This window comes from Guillardia theta (assembly GCF_000315625.1).
Source record: "Guillardia theta CCMP2712 unplaced genomic scaffold GUITHscaffold_132, whole genome shotgun sequence".
NCBI classification, from domain to species: domain Eukaryota; class Cryptophyceae; order Pyrenomonadales; family Geminigeraceae; genus Guillardia; species Guillardia theta.
Window position 1 is genome coordinate 90,524 of NW_005434542.1, and position 26,165 is coordinate 116,688.

The 26,165-nt window shown below is 53.4% G+C and overlaps 7 protein-coding genes across 7 annotated transcripts; 4 read left to right on the plus strand and 3 right to left on the minus strand.

Annotated features, from left to right (window-relative positions):
- Positions 1 to 169: 169 nt before the first annotated feature.
- Positions 170 to 7,703, minus strand: GUITHDRAFT_146719 (hypothetical protein; the record flags this gene model as incomplete). Its single annotated transcript, XM_005822058.1, has 14 exons — positions 170 to 304; positions 471 to 1,458; positions 1,707 to 2,158; positions 2,466 to 2,831; positions 3,001 to 3,554; positions 3,690 to 3,975; positions 4,286 to 4,413; positions 4,601 to 4,703; positions 5,162 to 5,203; positions 5,519 to 6,452; positions 6,579 to 6,734; positions 6,776 to 6,862; positions 6,907 to 7,056; positions 7,342 to 7,703. The coding sequence occupies 14 exons, from the start codon at positions 7,701 to 7,703 to the stop codon at positions 170 to 172; spliced, it is 4,743 nt and encodes a 1,580-aa protein (XP_005822115.1).
- Positions 7,704 to 9,216: 1,513 nt separating this feature from the next.
- Positions 9,217 to 10,149, plus strand: GUITHDRAFT_146720 (hypothetical protein; the record flags this gene model as incomplete). The annotated part of the gene is made up of 1 exon (XM_005822059.1): positions 9,217 to 10,149. The coding sequence occupies one exon, from the start codon at positions 9,217 to 9,219 to the stop codon at positions 10,147 to 10,149; it is 933 nt and encodes a 310-aa protein (XP_005822116.1).
- Positions 10,150 to 13,846: 3,697 nt separating this feature from the next.
- Positions 13,847 to 16,524, plus strand: GUITHDRAFT_118684 (hypothetical protein; the record flags this gene model as incomplete). The annotated part of the gene is made up of 4 exons (XM_005822060.1): positions 13,847 to 13,958; positions 14,007 to 14,047; positions 14,252 to 14,288; positions 14,519 to 16,524. 4 exons carry the CDS (start codon positions 13,847 to 13,849, stop codon positions 16,522 to 16,524), a joined length of 2,196 nt encoding a protein of 731 aa, XP_005822117.1.
- A 1,408-nt stretch (positions 16,525 to 17,932) lies between these two features.
- On the plus strand, positions 17,933 to 18,351 carry GUITHDRAFT_118685 (hypothetical protein; the record flags this gene model as incomplete). Its single annotated transcript, XM_005822061.1, has 3 exons — positions 17,933 to 18,079; positions 18,128 to 18,198; positions 18,243 to 18,351. 3 exons carry the CDS (start codon positions 17,933 to 17,935, stop codon positions 18,349 to 18,351), a joined length of 327 nt encoding a protein of 108 aa, XP_005822118.1.
- A 1,176-nt stretch (positions 18,352 to 19,527) lies between these two features.
- On the minus strand, positions 19,528 to 20,433 carry GUITHDRAFT_146721 (hypothetical protein; the record flags this gene model as incomplete). The annotated part of the gene is made up of 1 exon (XM_005822062.1): positions 19,528 to 20,433. The coding sequence occupies one exon, from the start codon at positions 20,431 to 20,433 to the stop codon at positions 19,528 to 19,530; it is 906 nt and encodes a 301-aa protein (XP_005822119.1).
- A 1,132-nt stretch (positions 20,434 to 21,565) lies between these two features.
- On the plus strand, positions 21,566 to 24,376 carry GUITHDRAFT_118687 (hypothetical protein; the record flags this gene model as incomplete). Its single annotated transcript, XM_005822063.1, has 3 exons — positions 21,566 to 21,677; positions 21,726 to 21,766; positions 21,971 to 24,376. 3 exons carry the CDS (start codon positions 21,566 to 21,568, stop codon positions 24,374 to 24,376), a joined length of 2,559 nt encoding a protein of 852 aa, XP_005822120.1.
- Positions 24,377 to 25,433: 1,057 nt separating this feature from the next.
- Positions 25,434 to 26,006, minus strand: GUITHDRAFT_118688 (hypothetical protein; the record flags this gene model as incomplete). Its single annotated transcript, XM_005822064.1, has 1 exon — positions 25,434 to 26,006. One exon carries the CDS (start codon positions 26,004 to 26,006, stop codon positions 25,434 to 25,436), a length of 573 nt encoding a protein of 190 aa, XP_005822121.1.
- Between the last annotated feature and the right edge of the window lie 159 nt (positions 26,007 to 26,165).

Below are 26,165 nucleotides of genomic sequence, written 5' to 3' on the forward strand. Positions count from 1 at the left end.
CTTCCCCCCCCTTAAAATAGAGAAAAGTCGGTACCCACCCGACAGACGAGCAGCCGCGAAGGCCTAGGAAGGGCACGCACGGAGAGCCTTTGTCTGACGGAGGAGGTGGTGGTGGTGGTGGTGGTGGAGGAGGAGGAGGAGGAGGAGGAAACTTGTAGATGTAGTCTCACTAATACCATCCTCCTCCTCCCACCATCATCACGAGTGTCACTACAGAGCTCAAGGCAAACCATGACGGGACGAGGCGCTGAGGCGAGCTGGACATGGTCATGGTGACGTTGGAAGAGTTGCCGACAATCTCAACCTGAAGATGCGAATGTTGAGAGAGAGCCGAGGAGGAGGAGCAGGAGCAGGAGCAGGAGCAGGAGGAGGAGGATCAAGAGCAGGGGCTGGGGCTTGGGGAGATGCAGGGAGGAGGTAGCGAGAAGGGAGGGGCAGGGAGCGAGCAGGGAGGAGGGAGGAGGCGGAACCTTGTACGCTTTGAACACAGGAGGAAGCAAGCTGTCGTCGGACGGTCTCCTTGCTAGAGGCCCCATGACGACGAGGGCGTAGGGCTGGGGACGGGAAGAGCAGACCTGGTTGTAGCCATCTGAGACGCACGGGTTGACGATCCTGTTCGCGGTCAGGCGGATGGTGACGGTGACGGGGGAGCGATCGATGGAGGAGGAGAGGAGGAGGCCGTAGCTGTCCTCCTTGCTGCACTTGCCGTACTCGAGCGCCGAGCCGCGAGCATAGTTGCACTGGAGCCGATGTTTGACGGGGAAGGTAGTCGCCTCGAGAGGGTTGGCCCGGTCGGGGATGGGACGGGGGCAGTCGGTACGATACAAGTCGGTCATGGGGTCGATGGGACAGACGAGGCCGTTGACGAAGGAGATGGAGGAGGCGTCGGAGACGTTGAGGTCAAGATCGTTGACCAGCAACGAGATCCCTGCTCCTCCTCCCGCTGCTGCTGTCGCCGCATCTGCTGGAGGAGGAGGAGGATCGGTCCACACCAGCGCTACTGACAGCCTCGTCCCATCCTCCGTCATGTTGATTTGGAACTGATACTCGTGCACTGACCCCGTCTCGTGCAGTCCAACCCGCTCGTCCTCCACCCACAGCCGCATGCTGCTGCCCCGGTCCTTGAAGAAGAGCGCGCGAGGGAGCGACGGGAGCCCCCAGCCCTCGTCGGGGTTGGGAAGGCAGGTCGCAAGGAGGAGGCCGGAGGAGGAGACTGAGTTGCAGAGGTCGGAGGAGGAGGAGCCGAGGCTGTTGAGCGGGGAGGAGGACGCTATGAGCATGGCCTTGAGGAGGGCGGCAGAGGGCTGCAGCGACTTGCCCGTCCCCTTGTCGCCAAGGGGGTACCAACCCTCCATGAAGTACTGCCGAAGAATCGCCGCCATGCCTGCGACCATGGCGGTGGAGACTGAGGTGCCGCTCATGGCGACTAAGGCGTCTTCCTCGTTGAATGGTTGGTCCCTGCAGACCAAGTGAGGAGGAGGAGAAGCGAGGAAAGATGGAGGATGTCAGAAAGAAGCATGAGGAACGAGAAGGAGAAAAGGCAGGGGGGAAGTGGACCAGACAGGTAAGTCAGCAGAAGCAGCAAGTGCAGCAGAAGAAGGAAGATGAGGAGGAGGAGGAGGAGGAGGAGGAGGAGGAGGAGGAGGAGCAGCAGCAGCAGCAGCAGCAGCAGCAGCAGCAGCAGCAGCAGCAGCAGGAGAACAGACCTTCTCGAGTTCATCTTGCAGTGCCGCGGGAGGCTCTGTGGTGAGCTGCTCGTCACCTTCCTGCCGTTGGCGGCGACCAGAAAGGCGCCGGGGGCTACCAGATCCGGCTTCATCCTCCTAGTCCCCAGCCCATCCCCTGCAGGACCCCGAGCTGAGCTGCCTACGACCTTGTCAATGTCATAGGAGCTGGCACCGAGCTTGTCGGGGAAGGGGAAGGAGGAGGGGCAGCAGAAGGAGAGCTCTGGAGACTTGAAGGCGTTGGAGAGGCAGCAGGTTGTCTGCGGGATGCAGGGGAAGAGCTTCTGCTGCTGCTGCTGGAGTAGGTCGGTAAGGCCCTTGCTGGAGTAGTAGCTGATGTCGCTGAGGACTTGCGCTATCCTCTTGGGGTCTGAATTGCAGCAGTCCATGGGGACGGGGAAGACAGGGTCGGGGACGGTTGAGTTGGTGGAAACCTGGAGAAAAGGGAGAGGAGAGGAGTGGGTGAGAAAACAAAGGAGGAGAAGGAGGAGAAGGAGGAGAAGGAGGAGAAGGAGAGAGAGAGAGAGAGAGAGAGAGAGAGAGAGAGAGAGAGAGAGAGAGAGAGAGAAGGAGGAGAAGGAGATGGAGGAGGAGAAGGAGGAGGAGGAGGAGAAGGAGGAGAAGGAGGAGGAAGAGATAGAGATGAAGAAGGAGAAGGATGAGAAGGAGGAGGATCAACGAAGGTCATAGCAGCGAGCAAGAGCAAGTCAGCGACGAAACAAGGGAGCTGAAGTCACCAACCGCAGGAGCGTTGGGGTCCGAGGGCCAGAGGCTCTTGTCAGGCCAGGAGGAGCGAGGACACATGAGGCGCTGCTGGGAGAGAGGGGCCGACATGCTGTCAAGGGGGTCCATGTAGGAGGTAGCAGGGCGTAGGAGAGCGTTCCAGTTATGGCTGCTTCCTACGGCGATACAGTTCTTGCAGGTAGCAGGAGACTGGAGGGAGGAGGAGGAGGCGGGGCCGGTGAAGGAACGAGCATCTCCTGCGGGAACGAGGACGAGCATTTCCTGGTGGTCGTAGACGAACCGATCTATGTCCATGGCGGCGGTGGAGTACTTGTTGCAGTAGGAGGAGGTGGAGTAGGAGCAGGAGGTAGAGGAGCAGACGACCTGGGGTAGGGTGAGGAGGGGAAAACAGAGGAAGGGGAGAGGAGAGGAAGAATAGAGGAAGAGGTGAGGGCAGAGGACAGAGCAGAGCTGAGCAGGTGAAGATGGGGGGGGAGGATCGGAGGAGCGGAGAGGGAGGGGAGAGGGAGGGGAGAGGAGAGCTTAGACTCACCCTGGGGAAGTAGCACGACCAGGAGTTTGAGGAGATCCTGACCCCCTGGTCCCACAGAGGCTTCAGCATCCCGTCATAGAGGTCGAGGGGGACGGTGAAGTTGTTTCCTCCCGTGCTGCCGCTCGACACATCGAACACATGTAGCTTCGCCCCTCTCGCCATCCCCTCGTGCAGCCTGGCCATCCTCTTCTCGGCCTCGTTTCCGGTCGCAGGGTCGACGGAGCCTGCGGCCACGGAGCCGCAGAACGAGCCATGCCCGTTGTCGTCGTCTGCTGCGTCCCCGCACGGGTGCCGCGCGGTGAAGAACTGGAAACCTGCTCCCCCGTCGAGCTCGCCAGTCAGCTGAAGATTCATCCCCTGCTTGTTGACTATGACAACTCCGTAGCCGTTCCTGCTGGGAGGGAGTTGGAACGTCTGCTGGAGGCTGTAGACAGGCTTGTCGCAGTTGGGGTTGAGACAGAAGGGAAAGAAAGGGGAGACGTCCGTAGCCTGGGAGACCACCAGCTCGTTGTACTTGTCCCTGACGAGCACGAGCACCAGGATCTGAGCCGGAGCTGCGAAGGGAGGCAAGAGGGAGGCTGGAGAGCAGGGTAAGAAAGAAGTGAGGAGGAGGATGAGGGAGAGGACAGGTGCAGGACGAGCAGGAGCAGGAGCAGGACGCAGGAGCAGGAAAGCAGAAGTCAACTCACCCGACAGTCCGAACTGCACCTGAGCCCCATACCTGTCGTACCTCCTCGGCCATAGGCTGGCGTCAGCCCCACAGGCATGGCAGCAGACCTTACACTCGTTGAGAGCCTCCAGGCAGCAGTTTGAAAGATCGTTGATGTCGGGGCAGGTGCAGGAGGAGCAGGGGTCCGAGTGGGAGGAGCCAGTGGGGACAGAGGTAAAGCCGCAGCAGGAAGAGAGGGCGGGATCGTAGGTGCTGTCGGGGCAGCGGTGCGGATATGCTCTTGTCCAGACGAAGCCAACTGGCAGCTGGAAAGATGTGAGAGGAGAGAGAGAGAGAGAAGGAAGGTAGAGGAAGGAGGAGGGAAAGGGGGGGAGAGAAGAGGAGGAGGGAAAGGGGTTGTTGGGTTAGTAGGCGAGGAGGGAGAATGGAGGGGGTAGATAGTCAAGGTTGCAAGCAGGGAAGACAGCCAGGGAAGTCAGGAGATCCAAAGATGAAGCAGAGACGAGAAACGGGGAGAAAGAGGAGGAGGAGAACGAGGAGGAGAAGGAGGAGGAGAAGGAGGAGGAGGAGGAGGAGAAGGAGGAGGAGGAGGAGGAGGAGGAGAAGTTCGAGGACCTTGGAGAAATCCCCATAAAAGTTGTAGCTGTCCCATCGCATCAGCTTCGGGCAGCCGTCGCACAGCGCACAGTCGTCAGGGAGCAGCTTCGAGTACCCGACCACCTTCCTCCTCTTCAGGTCAACAGCTGATGCAGCACAAGGAAGTCAGAGGAAACTCAAGAAAATTGCTGCTGCTGCTGCTGCTGCTGCTGCTGCTGCTGCTGCTGCTGCTGCTGCTGCTGCTGCTGCTTCTCCTCCTCCTCCTCCTCCTCCTCCTCCTTATTCCGCTTCTCAGCCTATACTTCCTCCTTCAACCCTCCCTCTCTTCTTCACCTCCCGTCGAAGGAGCAAGCGTCAGGTTGCTGGGGTCTGAGGGGTTCCCTTCGCTGAGCAGGCAGTTGGTGACGTCCAGCCCAGTATCAGTCAGTCCGATGATCTGAAAAACTATCAAAAAGCTTGCTGCTGCTGCTGCTGCTGCTGCTGCTGCTGCTGCTGCTGCTGCTGCTGCTGCTGCTGCTGCTGCTGCTGCTGCTGCTGCTGCTGCTGCTGCTGCTGCTGCTGCTGCTGCTGCTGCTGCTGCTGCTGCTGCTGCTGCTGCTGCTGCTGCTGCTGCTGCTGCTGCTGCTGCTGCTGCTGCTGCTGCTGCTGCTGCTGCTGCTGCTGCTGCTGCTGCTGCTGCTGCTGCTGCTGCTGCTGCTGCTGCTGCTGCTGCTGCTGCTGCTGCTGCTGCTGCTGCTGCTGCTTCTGCTCTCCCTCCCTCGCCCCCGTGCACTCAATCCTAATTTCTCTCCTTCCTTCTTCTTGCTCCCTGGCTTCTACAGCCTTCCATCGATGCATCTTAGTCCATTCCTTGCCCCAGCCCCTTCCCTCCTCCCTCCTCCTCTTCATTCCTACCTGGCCGCTCCCATCCAGCCCTCGGTCCCATACAGGATTCGCCTGCAGACGGCCAGTCAAGTCAGGAGAAGTCAAACGGCCGGAAAAAGTCGAAGAGAAGAATCAGAAGAAGATGCGAAAGAGCGAGGGATGAAGACTGTGATGCATGACGTTGACAAACTTGTCGTCTTCCTCCCCTCCTCGTTCCTCCCCTCCTCGTTCCTCCCCTCCTCGTTCCTCCCGTCCTCGTTCCTCCCCTCCTCGTACCACCAGCACCACCACGTCCTGCTCCTCCCCTCGCACCTTCCACTATATCCTCTCTTCGCTCTTCCTCCCCTCCTCCTCTCATCCCCTCCTCCCCTCCTCCTCTCCTCTCACCTCTGGAAGGGTGAAGTTGATCACAAGGGAGGTCACAACATTCAGCACGCAAGTGCAGTAGCCGTTGGAAGGAGCAGCAGCAGCGTCAAGAGCGGCGACGCTGCTGCTGAAATGGCCGTCCGCCAGGAACGAGGCGATGGACAGGTTCGACGAGCACACCTGGCCGCAGCTGGGAAGCAGCTGGGCAGGGATCTGCTTGACTACCGTCTCGTTGACGTCCATCATGCAGCGCGCCTTGATGGTGGAGTACCCTTCATCCATGTACAGCTGGGGCAGAGCAAGGGCAGTAATTTCACCCTGCCCCCCGCTCCCGCTGCTCCTCCTGCACTCGACGACCATCATCTGCCCGGGGTCCGTCTTGGTCTTGTAGAGGAACGTCAGGGAGTCCGGAAGGATCTCTACCCGTATGCTCTCCGCGTCTGCCCGCACGGTCACCAGGTCCCCCGCCTGCGCCATGGGCCGGATCCTGAAGGGCACCTGGTTGATGGACTTGGTCGAGAGGAGCAGCCAGGCAGGATGCACTTCAACCCTCCCTGTGAGGGGGTCGAAGTGAGAGACTACCCTTGGGCACCTCGGGTTGGACCCCAGGGTCCTGTCGGTGCTGCGGATGCAGGAGAAGCTCGTGTCCAGCGGCGACTCGTCGGTGAGCTCGATGAGCATCCCCACGTACACGTTCGGGACGATGGACCTGCCGGGAGCGTCGAGAACGAAGGAGCTGGTGTAGTTCCGGTTGTTGAGCATGTAGCTGACCACTGGCTCCATGACTGCTCCCCTCAGTACTATAAGCATGTTGGTGTTTGTCCCGTTGCCTCCCAATGCAGACGCTCCACTCGCGTGCAAGTTGAACTGTCCTGTTCGACTGCCGGAGAAGCTTGTAACTGAAAACGAGGCTGTCATGACTGGCGAGGTCAGCGCGTCTGCTTCAGACTGCCGGCTGCAGAAATAGCGGTCAGTGCAGTGGAGAATAGCTGGAGGAGAGAAGAAGAGGAGGAGAGGAGGAGAGGAGAAGAGGAGGAGAGGTAGTCTTGGAAATTGTTGAGGAGGAGGCAGACGCTCTGACCTGATCGTTCCTGAGAAGAGAGGATAGGAGACGATCTTCGTTGCAAACCCTGTGCTCGGCTTGAACGTCATCTTGGGCTCCACCCAGAGGACTTGCCAACGATCGCACAGCCAGTCGACGACTCGAGCTAGAGGGTCAGCACCTGCCACGCCTCTCCTTTTCAGCCCAGCAGGAGAGCGCCCCCTCCCTCGACTCACCTGCTTGTTGTCGGCTCGTGTAGACGTTGATCAGCAGCTTGCTGCGTGAGAGGGGCGATGTGCGGGCTTCGAGCTTGCTGGAGTATGCTGCAGGTCAGTAGGAGCTGACCCCGACCTGATGCTAGCAAGACCTCTCAGAGAAGAAACGGTGGCACTCGTGCTGAAAGGAATCAGAGGTTGACGTCCTGCCCGCGTCTCCCTCCACGAGGACGACAACGAGCGAGTCGATGATGTGGTAATCCGTCCTCCCATCGGCTAACTGGCGAACCGACACTTTCAATCTGGCAGCAAGGGAGTTGAGGTCTCAACGCACCCGAAGTGAGGAGTTCGACCGACGCGAGCGCGACTGACGTATCAACTTGTACAAGGTAGAATCCATCTTGTGCTCGATGGGTCGCTCAACTAGCCCCCTGCGAACCGCAGTCAGAGCAGCAGCAGCAGCAGCAGCAGCAGCAGCAGCAGCAGCAGCAGCAGCAGCAGCAGCAGCAGCAGCAGCAGCAGCAGCAGCAGCAGCAGCAGCAGCAGCAGCAGCAGCAGCAGCAGCAGCACACGCAAGAGAAACGGACCGTTGCAGCGAGGATGCGAGCAGTCTGCGAGCAGTCCTTTCACTAGCTATGACCATGTGAGTCTGGTGATCCAGTCGGGGCCCGAGCCGAACGTCAAGGCCATGCACTGCCTGCAACATTGCCTCCTCATGCTCGAAGGCGACATAGTACTGCCGCAGCTCCTGTGCTCCCACAGAGAAGAAAGAAGCAAGATAAGACAAGGTCTCCCAGATTCCTCCTGTCACTGCCCTTTTCCGCAGGCTATCGCCATCAGCCAGCCCGTCAAGCTCCTCGGTATCCTGACTCCCATGCACGTACACTGCGAGGACCGCAGAAGCAAGGATAAGAGCCATTGCTAGGTGACGGTGACCGGCAGTCCTCATGGTTGGAGTGATTTCAATCAATGTTTTCAATGATGTTCAAATAGATCATGCGTCAAATCTGCGTCCAAAACTTGCTTCCATCCTCGCCGAGGTTCACCCTTCATCATTACCCAGCCACTGCTTCACCATGAGTGCTTGTCCACTGTCTTTGTGCAGCTGATCTCTTGTTTACATTTCCCTCGTCTCCATCCCTCCTCTCTTCTCTCCTCTACTCTCCTCTACTCTCCTCTACTCTCCTCTCAGCTCTCCTCTCCTCTCCTCTCCTCTCCTCTCCTCTCCTCTCCTCTACTCTGCTCTACTCTGCTCTACGCTGCTCTACTCTGCTCTGCTCTGCTCTGCTCTGCTCTCCGCTACTCTCCATTGACTCGTTTCATCCATGGATCACCTCAATCGTAAGGTCAAACACCACCCCCATCGCTCTGGTACCCCCTATTTCATAGAAAATTACCGGTACAGTACCGGAGAGATGAGCGGGCCGTGCCATCCAAGGCATCGGCCGACTCGTCAGTGCCACCCGGTGACTCCGAGGCTGAACGGTGGCAGCATGGCAGTGACCCGGCGGCGTGACCGACTCCCGCCGGGCGGGCCGTGCCAGGTGGCACTCAGCCTCACACAATGGGCCCGGGAGAGTCACAGTGACGGTCAAGCCGCGACTCTCCCAGTGCTTCAAGTTCAAGTTTTCAAGTTTGCTCGTCAAGTTCTGAGAGATGGCACTGATTTAAAGTGACTTAAAAATAAACTGAACGGTACTATAGTTGAAGCTAGTAAGTTGCCGCAGTGCTTTGAAAGAGAGTCAATGACTATCGCCGGATCCGAGACGATGCCATGATGGCCGGGCCATGGTCAGTGTCACTGGCAACTTCGGACATGCGTCTGCATCCGAAGTTTTCAAGCCGGCCCGCGGCATTGAACTTGATCATCCGAGTTCAATCAGTGTGTACGATCATTGAACATCATGAAATTGCTGATCAATAGCGCGCCTTGTGTGATGGTTCCGTTTTAACCTTTCGATCGGCGCACTGAGTCAGACGCCGCGCATCAGACGCCGCGCCATTCAATAATAGTACCGTGAAATGGGGGAACAGTTGATAAACGCACCCACGGTCTTCAAGCCAGTGCCGGGGAACCGTTGAACACACGGTTCAACCCCCGTTGTCTCGGTGTGTGGGAGGGGTCCCAGACGCGGCTGATTGTAATAACGAATGCCCCTATGAGCCTGCCAGGGTGCCGTGGGTAGCCAAGCAAGTCAGTGCCCGCGGCCGTCACCCGCGGCAAGACCGGGTTGAACCGTGTGTTCAACGGTTCCCCGGCACTGGCTTGAAGACCGTGGGTGCGTTTATCAACTGTTCCCCCATTTCACGGTACTATTATTGAATGGAGGGGTCCCTATCTCCCGCGATTGTAAGGCTGTGAGGGGGTGGGGGTCCCTGGCGCCGAGGAAGTGGACTGATATCAACTTCACGCAAGCTGGTCTGGCCTTCACGCGGCCTGGGAAGAACTGATCCGCATCGCGATGCTCTCGTTGAAACTTTGCTTGACGGTGCTGTCGATGTTAGACATGGCAACGGGCCATGCAAGCTTGAGAGCCTGGTCAGGAGATGGGATAGATGCCTCTGGGAATGCAACGCCCGATCTGGCAAATGCCGCTGTCAGTCCAGGAAGGGGCCGCTTGACAGAGATGAGGATATCTCATGCAATGGCAGGGATGTATACTTACAAGATTGAAATCGTCTTGCCAAACGTCGGACAGACCTTGAGCTCTCTGAAGCCTTCTCCCTTGCCTGGATGGAACCTGCGACACAATCCGAGTAGTTCTAGCACGGAAACGCAAAAAAAGCTTACGTACACTGCCTATCTTGGCCATGAATTGTTCGACCAATGGTATCTTCAAATACCAATCTCGATGAATTTCAAATGCAATACACAGTACAACGATCCTCTCATTAGAGGCTGTGGCTCCATAGAACAAGACATGATCGTGTACGCGCTCTTTCCTGTGCGGCAGCATTTGTGCGAGGTGAATGTAAATGGTGTGTGCGTACCCAACGGACGGACCCTGGACTGGGCAGACTTTGCAGAGCCTTCAAGCAACGCAACGAAACTATCAGACTCATGCAATGCTAAGAGTAGCCCTGGGATCAAAGTCTTTCGGAGTCCTCTGGTACGGGCCACATGCAATGTATCTGTTACTACACCCCAGCCTGCGTTCGCGCTGTCCACGGCTTTTGAATCGCCTTGCAGTGGTGAAAGCTGCAACTCTGGAGTCCGAGCAGCCTCGCCAGCGTCTACAACGGTGATTGCAAACGGTGATACAACGGCTTCAACTGCAACTTCCAGCTCGGGTTCAGAACACGTTCATTCCTTGGTGAATCGGTGGACGATTGCATCGTTGATCATGCCGTCTTTGGTGTACATGGAGAGGTTGGCCAAGTCCATGTTCGAGTAGATGCAGAACCGGCCGCCTACCGTCGTACGAGCTTTCAGTACGGTCGGTGACTTGGACGGATTGTTCACGTTTAGCGATTTAGTCGATATCATTGTGGCGAACGTCATGAAATAAACAAGTTGCTATGCCAGTCTGCGGCCACTGAACGGTCACTGCCGCTTTGCGACTGTGCCAGTCGGTAGCCGCTCAGAGAACAGCCGCCCTCAGGGCCTAGACTAGTCTAGTATGATGGCCAAGCCTGCCCTGCGGCGAGGCTTGGGCCGCGCGTCCGATTGCCCCGGCCAGCCTTGTGTGCCTGAGGGTCAACCGATGGACCGGGATGATGCCCGGGCCCTCTCGCGTAGAGAAACTGCTGATCATAGTCATGATTGAGGAGGAAAGTGTGAAGTTATTTATCAGTTAGGGCCAGTGATGCTGCGCGGCGTCTGTGGTGTGACTGAAAGGTAGCAAAACGGGAACCATCACATAAGGCTCGCAAGTTCAATGATTCAGGCTCAGCAATTTCTTAATCGTACAACTCATTAAATCAGCGGCCCTCAGCCTGGCTTGAAAAGATGGCAGACGCACTGGCTCTTCCATAGTGCCTGCGGCACTGAACTCAGTGACCGGGTACACCATGCTTGCCAAGCCGGGCCGCCCCGGTTGACGGATGATACTACCGTAGTAAGGATCCGATCATGACGGTACTAGTAGTACGGCGCCGCGAGTCACGGTGCTCTTAAGTTCAGGCTCTGCCCGGTCCGAGTGTCACGAACGGAAGGACTTGACTAGTCACAGTGATTTGTCAGATGTGTAGCGGCAGCTTGTACACTCACTGCGGCGAGCTCCGGGCTTGAGACCGTCCCGGAGTTCACGCCGGTCACCGGTGGGTCCGATCAGCGCCGGGCATCATCGCCGGACCCGGGACCGCCCGGCCGGGATGCGCGGCAGTGCCCGGCGCTGTGACATACTCAACCGTTTGACGGTAAACTTTCAAAGCCTTGCTTGAAGCGGAGGCTCCCGGCCGGCCCGGGACTCCCCGGCGACTCGGCGACTCCGAGTCCGGCGAGTCGAGTCCGCCCCGCCGCCGCCTTACCGTGATAAGTGATTGGACATGATGGGTTAAGTTAGTCGGTCCTAACTCGGAGATACTAGTTGATAGGGGAATCGTCTCCGTGTGAAGGGCGCATCTCGGTGCGCCGCCTATCGAAAGGGAACCGGGTTAATATTCCCGGACCGGAGGGCGGATAATGCATGGCAACATACGGTTGAAGCGGCTTGAAGTCCCACAGCTCTGAGGCGGGCCTGTGCGGGAGCCTACGCCCGGCGCCGCAGTGACCGCCGCATCCGTACTAAACTTCGCCCGGCGGCGCTGCAACTTAGTAGCCTAGTAGGCCCCGGCGGCGCCCGGCCGCTGAGTCGGAGCCGCTTTACATGCCTTGGCAATACTCTTGCATATTGCTCAGACCGCCCTCAAGCCCGACTCTTTGCAGCAGATTCCTATGAAATAAGTATAGATCATGCTGTCTCCGTGACATGCTTCATGACTTCCTACTTATTGCTCATGAGAGTCAATGTCATCCATCGTACAGCGCCACTAGCGGACGGTCCGTGCGGAGTACTCCTTATTCAAGCTGCTAAAATCTATGATGATCAACCCTCTTTACATGTGTTTGCAATCACAGAGATGTTTTCAGACTGCTGCGCTCACACCAGATTCTGCAGGGATTGCCTCTTCTTGTCCTCGTCTGAGCTCTCCTGCTGCAGATGAGTCACGTCTGCGTAACATTCACTTGCTAACCTTGGATATGCAACCAGGGAAGGGAAGGGGCAAGGCTTGAGAGCTCCCTCTGATCTACAAGGGTGGTCTATGTTGGTCGGAGGCAGGGTAGGGTCCAAAACTTGACCCCATCGGAGAAGGGACTTTCACTGGGAAACAGGTGGGTCCAAAGCATCATAGTTTGAACAGGGGAGGTACCGCATAAACTATTTTGGTACAAGTTTTCCTAACAGTACTCGAATATGTACCATAAAATTGGTACTGTTGGTACAATTATTTGCTACCAGGAAGTACCCTACCCCCTTAAACAGGTCTCTACCAATTTGAATCAGCTCCCAGCCGTCTGACCCACCCCAGACCCCAACTGCCATTTGCTATTCACATGTGTGGAAGGATACCCCCACAGAAAACTATTGGAAACCAGAGGGGTCAGTTGAGAGCGACAACGCTATGCGCTGACTCTGTGATGTTCAAGTTTCACAAGAGATGAAGTCAGGGTAGGTAGTCGGGTTTCAGGAGTGGGCGAGAATCATAAAAGTCTTGGGCATTCTGGTAGTGGAATTGATCGGACGCTGAAAAGCAATCCGATTTCGATTGCCCTTAGGATTCGAACGCGTGGTCAAACAGCACCCGGCACCTGAGCACTTACGGTGGTAGTCATTCAATGCGCCAGAAAAGGTCCCCATGCCCGATGACTTCGCGGAGGCGGCGCAGCGGCTGATGGCAGGCATATGGATCAGTGAAGGGGAGGAAGCCAGGAGGAAGGAAGGAATCGGAACCCGGGAAAACTGAGCAAAGAAGGAAGGAAGGAAGGAAGGAAACCAGGTACGGAGGAGAGAGTTATTCTACTTCATTGAATCACCAATAAACACCCAATCAACATCCAACCAGCACCCAACCAGCACCCAACCAGCACCCAACCAGCATCCACACCCTGTTTTACAGTTCAACGGTTATGCAGCTGTTTACTGACTGAGGAAAGAAAACCGAACCGGAGCAAACATTATTGAATTGTAAAACATAATATTAAAATTCTCTTGCAGATTTTCAGTATCTGATTTGTGGTCCCTTTTCGAGCCCTCATACAGCCCCCTTGGAAGGGCATAACTTAATAAACCTCTGCATATAAACCTTAAACAGCCAGATAAATGAAAGAGGTGGAGAGAGAGAGTGAGCAGTCGAGAGGGAGGGAGGGAGAGGGAGAGAGGAGAGAGGAGAGGTCGAGCGATATATGGGAGGAAGGGGGCAGAGTACCCCTTCCTCTGAGCTGCAGAGGTGGGGTTATCTGAGCCGCTGCCAGAGTCTCCCGCCGGCCTAGAGAGTAACCAAGATGAAGAGATCAATCACAACAAGCCATGTCAAAGCAGAAACAGAGTGTCAAGAGGTGAGGTGAGGATGAGAAATGGAAAGCGAAGGAAAGTGAAGGGAAGTGGAAAGCAAAGGAAAATGTGCATCGCACCGATGAGTGAAGTGGAGATCAGGTGGAAGCGAGTGAACACGCCTCAGAAATAAAGGACAATTTCCTTAGGAAACGAGAGGACTGAGTTGAACTGCGAAGTGGGATAAGGAAGGACAATAACTTTGTACCGATAAAGAGAAGGGGATATGATAACGTGAAGTCTTCAAGTAGCACCAACATTGAACTTGATAAAGATGAAGATTGATTCCAAGTGGTACGAGTAGGTGTGCAGAAAAAAAATAACTTTTGACTTTTGTGAGGTAGAGCTGTGGTAGAGGGTGATGGGAGATGTGAAGTTCGAACTGGTCCACTCCACAATTATGAACTTAAACAGAACCATCTCCTGTTGCCCATGACAATTTATCTGCTTGCAGGCTTGAAAGATATCCAAATAATCTGATTCGCGTTCGCATTTCTCTCAGCTATACTCGTGGCATCAAGAGACATTGATTTGAACTTCAGCACTTCTACTGTCCATTATGAGGGGATTGAATTTTTTTCTGGAAATTTTGCTCATCCTCCAGCTCTTCCTATCCTTCGAATCTGCGCTTCGATCCGTTGAGACAGGAAAGTATGCTAAGCTCAAGAGCCGTAAGTCGCGCCAAGGCACTGGATCTCCTCTATCTCTACGCTTGAAAGGCGGAGAGGACGAGGCAGAGAAGAAAGTTGAATTGAACTCTGTGAGTGTAGTTTTCTGTAATTCACTTGTCAATTTCTTGGTTTACTGCCTTGCGCGCTTTACCGTTGCAACTCCACTGTTTCTTCTGTCACCGTTGCTTTCTCCACTCTCATTTCCTTTCCCATCTTCCTCATGCTTATGCCCAAATCCTGATGCTTTTGTTCACAACCTGACTCTCCTGCGTTCCTCTCACTGTGTCTTCCAGACCGCAACATTGAAAAAGCAGCGCGACAAGATCAAAAGTAAGAGAGCAAGAAAAAGCAGAGCAATGCAGCAAGACAGACAGGATGAAAAGTCAAAGGAGAAAGCAAGACCAAAAGGAACAAGACAGCAATACAGGCGAGATGAAGAGAAAGAGGAGAGCAAGACAGACGAAATGAGCATACTGGTGGAATCTATCTCACAAATCCAGCGCCGGATCGAGATGTGCCAAGACCCGGCAGAAAAGCAACGGCTGACCAGTCAGCTTGAGAGGAAGAGCTCGAGCACAAGCTCACGCTCGAGAAGAAGGAGCTAGACCCGGCAGAAAAGCAACGGCTGACCAGTCAGCTTGAGAGGAAGGAGCTCGAGCACACGGTCAAGCTCGAGAGGAAGGAGCTCGAGCACAAGCTCACGCTCGAGAAGAAGGAGCTCGAGCACAAGATCGAGATGTGCCAAGACCCGGCAGAAAAGCAACGGCTGACCAGTCAGCTTGAGAGGAAGGAGCTCGAGCACACGGTCAAGCTCGAGAGGAAGGAGCTCGAGCACAAGCTCACGCTCGAGAAGAAGGAGCTCGAGCACAAGATCGAGATGTGCCAAGACCCGGCAGAAAAGCAACGGCTGACCAGTCAGCTTGAGAGGAAGGAGCTCGTGCTTGACAAACACAGGGCCGAGGTCCGGGAGGAAGAGGCAGAAAGCGCAATTTGGACAGAAAAAACCTTGAGTCGTGATCTGGTGGGGCACAGGGAGGCGAACAAACTCTTCTTTCTCGATCGATCGCTGTTTGATCCAATCAGCTCGTCACAAGCAGGGGTGCGTGTGCTGTACTGCCGAGATTCCTTCAATGAGCAGTGGCGTTTCCTTGACGACCGGGTGTGCAAGGCGGGGTGTCTGGGTTGGATTCTAGGGCCTCCGGGGACGGGGAAGACGACGACGACGATGTCCTTCATGCAATCGCGAGGCATGGAGGAGGGATGGAGGGTGATATGCTTTCGGCTGTGGAAGTGGGGAATTGTCGAATTCTTACAGGTTGATGATGGCGTATTGAGAAAATGTGAGATGCCTGCCGACAATGCGGGGGCTTGGATACCGAAATTTCTCAGAGAACGGGCACCGAGCGGGAAGAAGACTTTGGTGTCTATAGATGGTTACCGACAGGGGGAGCAAGCACATGGATTTGTGCTGAGTGCTTGCCTGTATTGGGTTCATCGTGAACTGGAGAATCGGCGGCTTGTTATCACAACGTCGATGAGCTCTCGAGCAAAGAAGAGTTCCGAGCAAGATGCGAATGAGAAGGTCGAAGAAATGATGGTGTATTCGTGGACAATGGAAGAGTATCTGGAAGCCTGTAGGTACGACGCGTTCTATAAGAGTGTGGCTGATGTGATGAAATGGAGCTTGGATGAAGAAGAGGGAAGCATGGATGAAGGCGAGGGAAGCATGGATGAGACAGAACAAGAGAGAAGGTCGAGAGAAATCGAGTCAAAGTATCAGATTGTAGGAGGCTCATGCCGATATATGTTTGAACGTAGGACAGATGAAGCGATCCAAGAACTCCGTGACGGGATAGAGGCTGTTCCTGATTTTGCGTCCCTGTTTGACATGGGGATGGGAGAGCGTGCAAACAATGCTGTGAATCGCCTGCATGGGAAGTATCGTGTCGGAGACGAGGTGCACTGGACGCTTGTCAGCAGGTTTGTTTCCATGGAGCTAGCACAGAGGCTTGGAGAAACGTTTGTGAGGAAGATTGAAGAACTCGTTGACGCAACTGGGAATCCGACACTTCGGGGTTGGTTGTTTGAGATGCTGTTCTTTGCTCGGATACGAGGGGCAGGGCTGCAGCTTACCACGAGGTCCGAGATAGTCGACGATTGGAAAAGATGTAACGTGATAAGGCTGGAAGCTATGCAAATCCATAAGCTGCAGGAAAAGACAAAAGTAGCAAGGGTGTGCCTGAAGCCATTGAAATGGAATCAGGGGGGCTACGATGCAGTGATTGTTGACTGGAGTGAAAAATTTGTGCGCTTTGTGCAGGTAACGACTAGGCAGTCGCATGACCTCAAACTGCGATACATGGCAAAGTGCCTGCAACTTTTGGGCATTGGGAAGGAGGAAGGCTGGAAGGTGGAGATAGTGTTTGTCGTTCCCGAGGAGATTCTCAACAGCTTCAGCGTGAAGAATGTGGAAAATAAAGGCATTCTTGCAAGGTACGGGTGGACCCGCGGCAATGAAGCGATCGAAGCGCAGGTGTTTGGTATGGATCCCAGAACGCGACGGTAGACCGGCGACATTGATGAGGAAGTTGCCAGGTGAGTCGCTTGATGCCTGACGTGATGGGTTTGCATCGTGTAATGGAAGGTGCACAGGTTGCAACCAAACCAAGCACATGCTTAAACGACCTCGGCTGGATAACGCATAGTTGCCAAGCAACTTAGTTTGATATCAACTTCATTTAGGAAGCAACACAACCAACACAGAGGTTCTTTGGTCACACTAGACCAATTGCTCTGCTCCTATATCCCCCCCAGTTGCAATAGCAGGAGAAGGCTTTCTATGTACAAGCCAACAACGGCGGCAGTATTCTGTTGTGCATGTTGTGTTCTAGTAAATGCAGCATTGACTGTTCTAGTTCACTATGTGACTGCAGAACATTGTCCTCAAAACGAGAGGAGTGCTTGATGGCAAATTTCTTTCGTCAAAAATGGAAATGCCAGTCATGGAGAATCATACTGTGGTCGAGAAACAACCATGCAGAATGGTAGCAAGATGAAGCTAACGTCCATTGTCATGTGCTGCCCGAGTGACAAGCAGAAAAACTGTATAAAAAGTCCATTTGACAAGCAGAAAAACTGTATAAAAAGTCCATTTGTCGTTGTGTAATAAGCCTACACTCAACTATCTCTGACTTGGACAGGTTCAACAGAGTGTAAAACATCGGTTCAGGTGGGGATTAGTGCACTTGAATGATCTTTCATCGCATTCAGAATGTAGAGATGAAAATGCAGTACGAATCGACAATGATTACCGATGACAAAAAGAACTGTTGAATCTGTTTGATGAACTTCGACATGCTTGCAATATGTTCATAGTATGAAAATGCAATCGAATGAAGTGTTCAACACACTCAACATGCTTCCATTGCCATCTTTGGGTTTAGGGTTCATGACTTTGGCGAGGCGACCAAATCACATTTTCATATTACAACATGATGAATAACTCATGATGTTACAACTTTCTCGTGAGTCATATACTTTTAGAATGATCTTGGTTGTGATTCAAGTGCAAGAAACATGTTAAAATATCAAGCTACATCCTCATCATCAGCTTTCCTGCGACTACCGCGCGCCATTGTTCGGCAGTAAATAGACCCCCACCACATCTCCAAATACCCCTACCCTATATTTTGACTGCTTTGTGCTTTGAAGCAACCGGGACAAATCAAAGAGCGATGGACCCCTACCCTATTAATTTCCCTAACCCTAAGAAAACTTGCCGAAAATCAAGAAAACGGCAAAAATCAAGGTCTGCAATTTGTGTCCCCGAAATCTTCAAATACCAATCTCGATGAATTTCAAATGCAATACACAGTACAACGATCCTCTCATTAGAGGCTGTGGCTCCATAGAACAAGACCTGATCGTGTACGCGCTCTTTCCTGTGCGGCAGCATTTGTGCGAGGTGAATGCAAATGGTGTGTGCGTACCCAACGGACGGACCCTGGACTGGGCAGACTTTGCAGAGCCTTCAAGCAACGCAACGAAGCTATCAGACTCATGCAATGCTGGGAGTAGCCCTGGGATCAAAGTCTTTCGGAGTCCTCGGGTACGGGCCACATGTAATGTATCTGTTACTACACCCCGGCCTGCGTTCGCGCTGTCCACAGCCTTTGAATTGCCTTGCAGTGGTGAAAGCTGCAACTCTGGAGTCCGAGCAGCCTCGCCAGCGTCTACAACGGTGATTGCAAACGGTGATACAACGGCTTCAACTGCAACTTCCAGCTCGGGTTCAGAACACGTTCATTCCTTGGTGAATCGGTGGACGATTGCATCGTTGATCATGCCGTCTTTGGTGTACATGGAGAGGTTGGCCAAGTCCATGTTCGAGTAGATGCAGAACCGGCCGCCTACCGTCGTACGAGCTTTCAGTACGGTCGGTGACTTGGACGGATTGTTCACGGTTAGCGATTTAGTCGATATCATTGTGGCGAACGTCATGAAATAAACAAGTTGCTATGCCAGTCTGCGGCCACTGAACGGTCACTGCCGCTTTGCGACTGTGCCAGTCGGTAGCCGCTCAGAGAACAGCCGCCCTCAGGGCCTAGACTAGTCTAGTATGATGGCCAAGCCTGCCCTGCGGCGAGGCTTGGGCCGCGCGTCCGATTGCCCCGGCCAGCCTTGTGTGCCTGAGGGTCAACCGATGGACCGGGATGATGCCCGGGCCCTCTCGCGTAGAGAAACTGCTGATCATAGTCATGATTGAGGAGGAAAGTGTGAAGTTATTTATCAGTTAGGGCCAGTGATGCTGCGCGGCGTCTGTGGTGTGACTGAAAGGTAGCAAAACGGGAACCATCACATAAGGCTCGCAAGTTCAATGATTCAGGCTCAGCAATTTCTTAATCGTACAACTCATTAAATCAGCGGCCCTCAGCCTGGCTTGAAAAGATGGCAGACGCACTGGCTCTTCCATAGTGCCTGCGGCACTGAACTCAGTGACCGGGTACACCATGCTTGCCAAGCCGGGCCGCCCCGGTTGACGGATGATACTACCGTAGTAAGGATCCGATCATGACGGTACTAGTAGTACGGCGCCGCGAGTCACGGTGCTCTTAAGTTCAGGCTCTGCCCGGTCCGAGTGTCACGAACGGAAGGACTTGACTAGTCACAGTGATTTGTCAGATGTGTAGCGGCGGCTTGTACACTCACTGCGGCGAGCTCCGGGCTTGAGACCGTCCCGGAGTTCACGCCGGTCACCGGTGGGTCCGATCAGCGCCGGGCATCATCGCCGGACCCGGGACCGCCCGGCCGGGATGCGCGGCAGTGCCCGGCGCTGTGACATACTCAACCGTTTGAGTAAACTTTCAAAGCCTTGCTTGAAGCGGAGGCTCCCGGCCGGGGACTCCCCGGCGACTCGGCGACTCCGAGTCCGGCGAGTCGAGTCCGCCCCGCCGCCGCCTTACCGTGATAAGTGATTGGACATGATGGGTTAAGTTAGTCGGTCCTAACTCGGAGATACTAGTTGATAGGGGAACCGTCTCCGTGTGAAGGGCGCATCTCGGTGCGCCGCCTATGGAAAGGGAGGCGCCCGGCCGCCGCTGTGAGTCGGAGCCGCAGACATGCTGGGTTCAACGGTAACAGAGCTTTGCACATTCGTTGCGGAGCAGTCGCTCGTGTACGATGCCGGCCCGCAAAAGATGCAAGGAAAGCAGCTTCCGAAGTCCAAATCTTTGCACGCGGTCCGATTGTACCACACAGGGCAAGTGGTGCAAGGGGAGGTGGAAGATACATCGACGTCAACGTAGCTGATCGAATCCCAGCGACGAAACACCATGAAGCGAATATTCTTGTTAACGGAGCACGGGGGGGTGACTATCAAATTCAGCCTGGTTTTGGAGAACAGCGGGTCGGACGACAGAGTCGTGGTCGATCCGGTAGAAATCTGGTAAGAAACAAGCCTTCCGTTGGCCTGGTCTTGTATGATGATGTAATCGGGGTGGAAAGCATTGTTGGCTATGCCTACCGCCGAAGCGTAAGAAAAGATCTGCGTAGAGGTCCAAGACTGCAAGTTGACCAGGTACAACGCGGTAGTGCAGCTGACCACCATGTAGTTGTCGTCTGGCGTCATCGAAGTCGATATTATAACGCTAGAATAGGACTGGCTGTAGCACGTGCTGGCAAACTGGAAGTTGCTGAAGTAAAGTTTTCCGGTGGAAATTTCATAGTTCCAGACGTAGAAACTGGCGTCTGTAAGCCAAATGAAGGATTCGTCGTGGTTGAATACCATCGTGTTCGGCCATATGGTATTCAGCGCCTGAAACCCTTCCGTTGTTGGAGGATTATAAGGTAATATGTTGTTGTTCACTCCAAACACACTGGAAAACGTGATGGGGCTCTGGTAAAGCGACACCTTGTTCACGTTCTGCTGTGAATAGTGCAGCGTAAAGGCGTAAAGATTGTCCTTGCTGACCAACATGGATGACTGAATCGAATTTAGGCCATCGAAAAGGCTCACTGACGTAGACGTCTTCACATCCCACAGGTATACATACCTGGTCTGTGTCCCAACCAGCACCCAACCAGCACCCAACCAGCATCCACACCCTGTTTTACAGTTCAACGGTTATGCAGCTGTTTACTGACTGAGGAAAGAAAACCGAACCGGAGCAAACATTATTGAATTGTAAAACATAATATTAAAATTCTCTTGCAGATTTTCAGTATCTGATTTGTGGTCCCTTTTCGAGCCCTCATACAGCCCCCTTGGAAGGGCATAACTTAATAAACCTCTGCATATAAACCTTAAACAGCCAGATAAATGAAAGAGGTGGAGAGAGAGAGTGAGCAGTCGAGAGGGAGGGAGGGAGAGGGAGAGAGGAGAGAGGAGAGGTCGAGCGATATATGGGAGGAAGGGGGCAGAGTACCCCTTCCTCTGAGCTGCAGAGGTGGGGTTATCTGAGCCGCTGCCAGAGTCTCCCGCCGGCCTAGAGAGTAACCAAGATGAAGAGATCAATCACAACAAGCCATGTCAAAGCAGAAACAGAGTGTCAAGAGGTGAGGTGAGGATGAGAAATGGAAAGCGAAGGAAAGTGAAGGGAAGTGGAAAGCAAAGGAAAATGTGCATCGCACCGATGAGTGAAGTGGAGATCAGGTGGAAGCGAGTGAACACGCCTCAGAAATAAAGGACAATTTCCTTAGGAAACGAGAGGACTGAGTTGAACTGCGAAGTGGGATAAGGAAGGACAATAACTTTGTACCGATAAAGAGAAGGGGATATGATAACGTGAAGTCTTCAAGTAGCACCAACATTGAACTTGATAAAGATGAAGATTGATTCCAAGTGGTACGAGTAGGTGTGCAGAAAAAAAATAACTTTTGACTTTTGTGAGGTAGAGCTGTGGTAGAGGGTGATGGGAGATGTGAAGTTCGAACTGGTCCACTCCACAATTATGAACTTAAACAGAACCATCTCCTGTTGCCCATGACAATTTATCTGCTTGCAGGCTTGAAAGATATCCAAATAATCTGATTCGCGTTCGCATTTCTCTCAGCTATACTCGTGGCATCAAGAGACATTGATTTGAACTTCAGCACTTCTACTGTCCATTATGAGGGGATTGAATTTTTTTCTGGAAATTTTGCTCATCCTCCAGCTCTTCCTATCCTTCGAATCTGCGCTTCGATCCGTTGAGACAGGAAAGTATGCTAAGCTCAAGAGCCGTAAGTCGCGCCAAGGCACTGGATCTCCTCTATCTCTACGCTTGAAAGGCGGAGAGGACGAGGCAGAGAAGAAAGTTGAATTGAACTCTGTGAGTGTAGTTTTCTGTAATTCACTTGTCAATTTCTTGGTTTACTGCCTTGCGCGCTTTACCGTTGCAACTCCACTGTTTCTTCTGTCACCGTTGCTTTCTCCACTCTCATTTCCTTTCCCATCTTCCTCATGCTTATGCCCAAATCCTGATGCTTTTGTTCACAACCTGACTCTCCTGCGTTCCTCTCACTGTGTCTTCCAGACCGCAACATTGAAAAAGCAGCGCGACAAGATCAAAAGTAAGAGAGCAAGAAAAAGCAGAGCAATGCAGCAAGACAGACAGGATGAAAAGTCAAAGGAGAAAGCAAGACCAAAAGGAACAAGACAGCAATACAGGCGAGATGAAGAGAAAGAGGAGAGCAAGACAGACGAAATGAGCATACTGGTGGAATCTATCTCACAAATCCAGCGCCGGATCGAGATGTGCCAAGACCCGGCAGAAAAGCAACGGCTGACCAGTCAGCTTGAGAGGAAGGAGCTCGAGCACAAGCTCACGCTCGAGAAGAAGGAGCTCGAGCACAAGATCGAGATGTGCCAAGACCCGGTAGACAAGCAACGGCTGACCAGTCAGCTTGAGAGGAAGGAGCTCGAGCACACGGTCAAGCTCGAGAGGAAGGAGCTCGAGCACAAGATCGAGATGTGCCAAGACCCGGCAGAAAAGCAACGGCTGACCAGTCAGCTTGAGAGGAAGGAGCTCGAGCACACGCTCACGCTCGAGAGGAAGGAGCTCGAGCACAAGCTCACGCTCGAGAGGAAGGAGCTCGAGCACAAGATCGAGATGTGCCAAGACCCGGCAGAAAAGCAACGGCTGACCAGTCAGCTTGAGAGGAAGGAGCTCGAGCACACGGTCAAGCTCGAGAGGAAGGAGCTCGAGCACAAGCTCACGCTCGAGAAGAAGGAGCTCGAGCACAAGATCGAGATGTGCCAAGACCCGGCAGAAAAGCAACGGCTGACCAGTCAGCTTGAGAGGAAGGAGCTCGTGCTTGACAAACACAGGGCCGAGGTCCGGGAGGAAGAGGCAGAAAGCGCAATTTGGACAGAAAAAACCTTGAGTCGTGATCTGGTGGGGCACAGGGAGGCGAACAAACTCTTCTTTCTCGATCGATCGCTGTTTGATCCAATCAGCTCGTCACAAGCAGGGGTGCGTGTGCTGTACTGCCGAGATTCCTTCAATGAGCAGTGGCGTTTCCTTGACGACCGGGTGTGCAAGGCGGGGTGTCTGGGTTGGATTCTAGGGCCTCCGGGGACGGGGAAGACGACGACGACGATGTCCTTCATGCAATCGCGAGGCATGGAGGAGGGATGGAGGGTGATATGCTTTCGGCTGTGGAAGTGGGGAATTGTCGAATTCTTACAGGTTGATGATGGCGTATTGAGAAAATGTGAGATGCCTGCCGACAATGCGGGGGCTTGGATACCGAAATTTCTCAGAGAACGGGCACCGAGCGGGAAGAAGACTTTGGTGTCTATAGATGGTTACCGACAGGGGGAGCAAGCACATGGATTTGTGCTGAGTGCTTGCCTGTATTGGGTTCATCGTGAACTGGAGAATCGGCGGCTTGTTATCACAACGTCGATGAGCTCTCGAGCAAAGAAGAGTTCCGAGCAAGATGCGAATGAGAAGGTCGAAGAAATGATGGTGTATTCGTGGACAATGGAAGAGTATCTGGAAGCCTGTAGGTACGACGCGTTCTATAAGAGTGTGGCTGATGTGATGAAATGGAGCTTGGATGAAGAAGAGGGAAGCATGGATGAAGGCGAGGGAAGCATGGATGAGACAGAACAAGAGAGAAGGTCGAGAGAAATCGAGTCAAAGTATCAGATTGTAGGAGGCTCATGCCGATATATGTTTGAACGTAGGACAGATGAAGCGATCCAAGAACTCCGTGACGGGATAGAGGCTGTTCCTGATTTTGCGTCCCTGTTTGACATGGGGATGGGAGAGCGTGCAAACAATGCTGTGAATCGCCTGCATGGGAAGTATCGTGTCGAAGACGAGGTGCACTGGACGCTTGTCAGCAGGTTTGTTTCCATGGAGCTAGCACAGAGGCTTGGAGAAACGTTTGTGAGGAAGATTGAAGAACTCGTTGACGCAACTGGGAATCCGACACTTCGGGGTTGGTTGTTTGAGATGCTGTTCTTTGCTCGGATACGAGGGGCAGGGCTGCAGCTTACCACGAGGTCCGAGATAGTCGACGATTGGAAAAGATGTAACGTGATAAGGCTGGAAGCTATGCAAATCCATAAGCTGCAGGAAAAGACAAAAGTAGCAAGGGTGTGCCTGAAGCCATTGAAATGGAATCAGGGGGGCTACGATGCAGTGATTGTTGACTGGAGTGAAAAATTTGTGCGCTTTGTGCAGGTAACGACTAGGCAGTCGCATGACCTCAAACTGCGATACATGGCAAAGTGCCTGCAACTTTTGGGCATTGGGAAGGAGGAAGGCTGGAAGGTGGAGATAGTGTTTGTCGTTCCCGAGGAGATTCTCAACAGCTTCAGCGTGAAGAATGTGGAAAATAAAGGCATTCTTGCAAGGTACGGGTGGACCCGCGGCAATGAAGCGATCGAAGCGCAGGTGTTTGGTATGGATCCCAGAACGCGACGGTAGACCGGCGACATTGATGAGGAAGTTGCCAGGTGAGTCGCTTGATGCCTGACGTGATGGGTTTGCATCGTGTAATGGAAGGTGCACAGGTTGCAACCAAACCAAGCACATGCTTAAACGACCTCGGCTGGATAACGCATAGTTGCCAAGCAACTTAGTTTGATATCAACTTCATTTAGGAAGCAACACAACCAACACAGAGGTTCTTTGGTCACACTAGACCAATTGCTCTGCTCCTATATCCCCCCCAGTTGCAATAGCAGGAGAAGGCTTTCTATGTACAAGCCAACAACGGCGGCAGTATTCTGTTGTGCATGTTGTGTTCTAGTAAATGCAGCATTGACTGTTCTAGTTCACTATGTGACTGCAGAACATTGTCCTCAAAACGAGAGGAGTGCTTGATGGCAAATTTCTTTCGTCAAAAATGGAAATGCCAGTCATGGAGAATCATACTGTGGTCGAGAAACAACCATGCAGAATGGTAGCAAGATGAAGCTAACGTCCATTGTCATGTGCTGCCCGAGTGACGAAGAGCAAAGCATTGCGGCTGGGCCAAAGGTGAAAGACATGCTCCCCTGCGATGCACACTTTGGATCATAAAGCTACAGATATCAACATGATTGAGGGACAAAACATTGAGATAATCTGAACAAGCTTCAGGCAGAGATGGGTTTAGGGTTTGGGACTCATTACGAAGAAAACGAAGCACTGAATATAGTACTGCTGGGTGCCTGCTGTCAGAGCTCATAGGAACCAAGCCTGATTGCAGGTGAGTCTGTTGAATTCAAGGTTAGTGACAAAGTATTGTTATCTACCAAGATGTTGCGTTTCGTGGGCCCCTTCACTATTGTGGATGCTCGTACCATATGGCATCATCCAAAACAACCAACTTTTAAAACAAACCAATTATGGATAGGAGGTTTCTGCCATGTAATGAAAGCTGTGGATGTAAATCTACACTTTGGATCGGTTGATTCCTTATTTTCAAAGTCGATGGGTTTGATTTCACGACGCGTCAGGATATCATGCAGCAGATCGTTATCGGGAACGTAGTGCAAGTTCATGATATTTTGTCTTCCATGAGCTCCCTGAACTCCTTGGTGAGAACTTCCTTTCTGTTGACATAGAGCCATTGCAAAAGACGTATCATGGAGCTGGTATACATCTTCCTGCTCTTCTTCGATATCGTATTCTCGCGGATAGCTTCCACTGATGCTTCGAGCGCTGCTTCGTCCTGAACACGTAAGTTGTCCCACAAAGCAGACTCAGCTTCTGTAGAAGAATGTTTTCGTTTTGGTCGTGCTTTGTTGGTTCTTGCAGCAGCAGTGGGATCTTGAAACATCGAGCTTGGTCCCTCCATCCCATCATCTAACTGTGACGTGCGAGAGGACACTGACATGCCATCTCCTTCCGATTCGTCAATTGCTATCGCTGACTGCACATCATTGCTGGGAGGAGGCGGCGATTGACAACCACAAAATCCAGGATCCTCACTTCGAAAACTGGCACATACTGCATGAAAGTTGCCACCACATTTCCGGCACTTATGTCCAGTCCCAGTCGCAGGGTTGCATGGAGCTCCCTGTATACGACATTCGCGTCCAAACAGGCATTCTCCGCTTGTTTCCGCCATCCCTCAAAAACATAGTATCTGTGATACCAGGGACGGGCCACCCTTTTAGGTATCGGGTTTAGGGTTTAGACTAATTCAATAGTATTCCGGGACCGGGCCCGTTGCGGAAGTGGACAGAGGCATGCTGCTCCGACTGGCTCTCAGTGGCGCGTAGGCCGC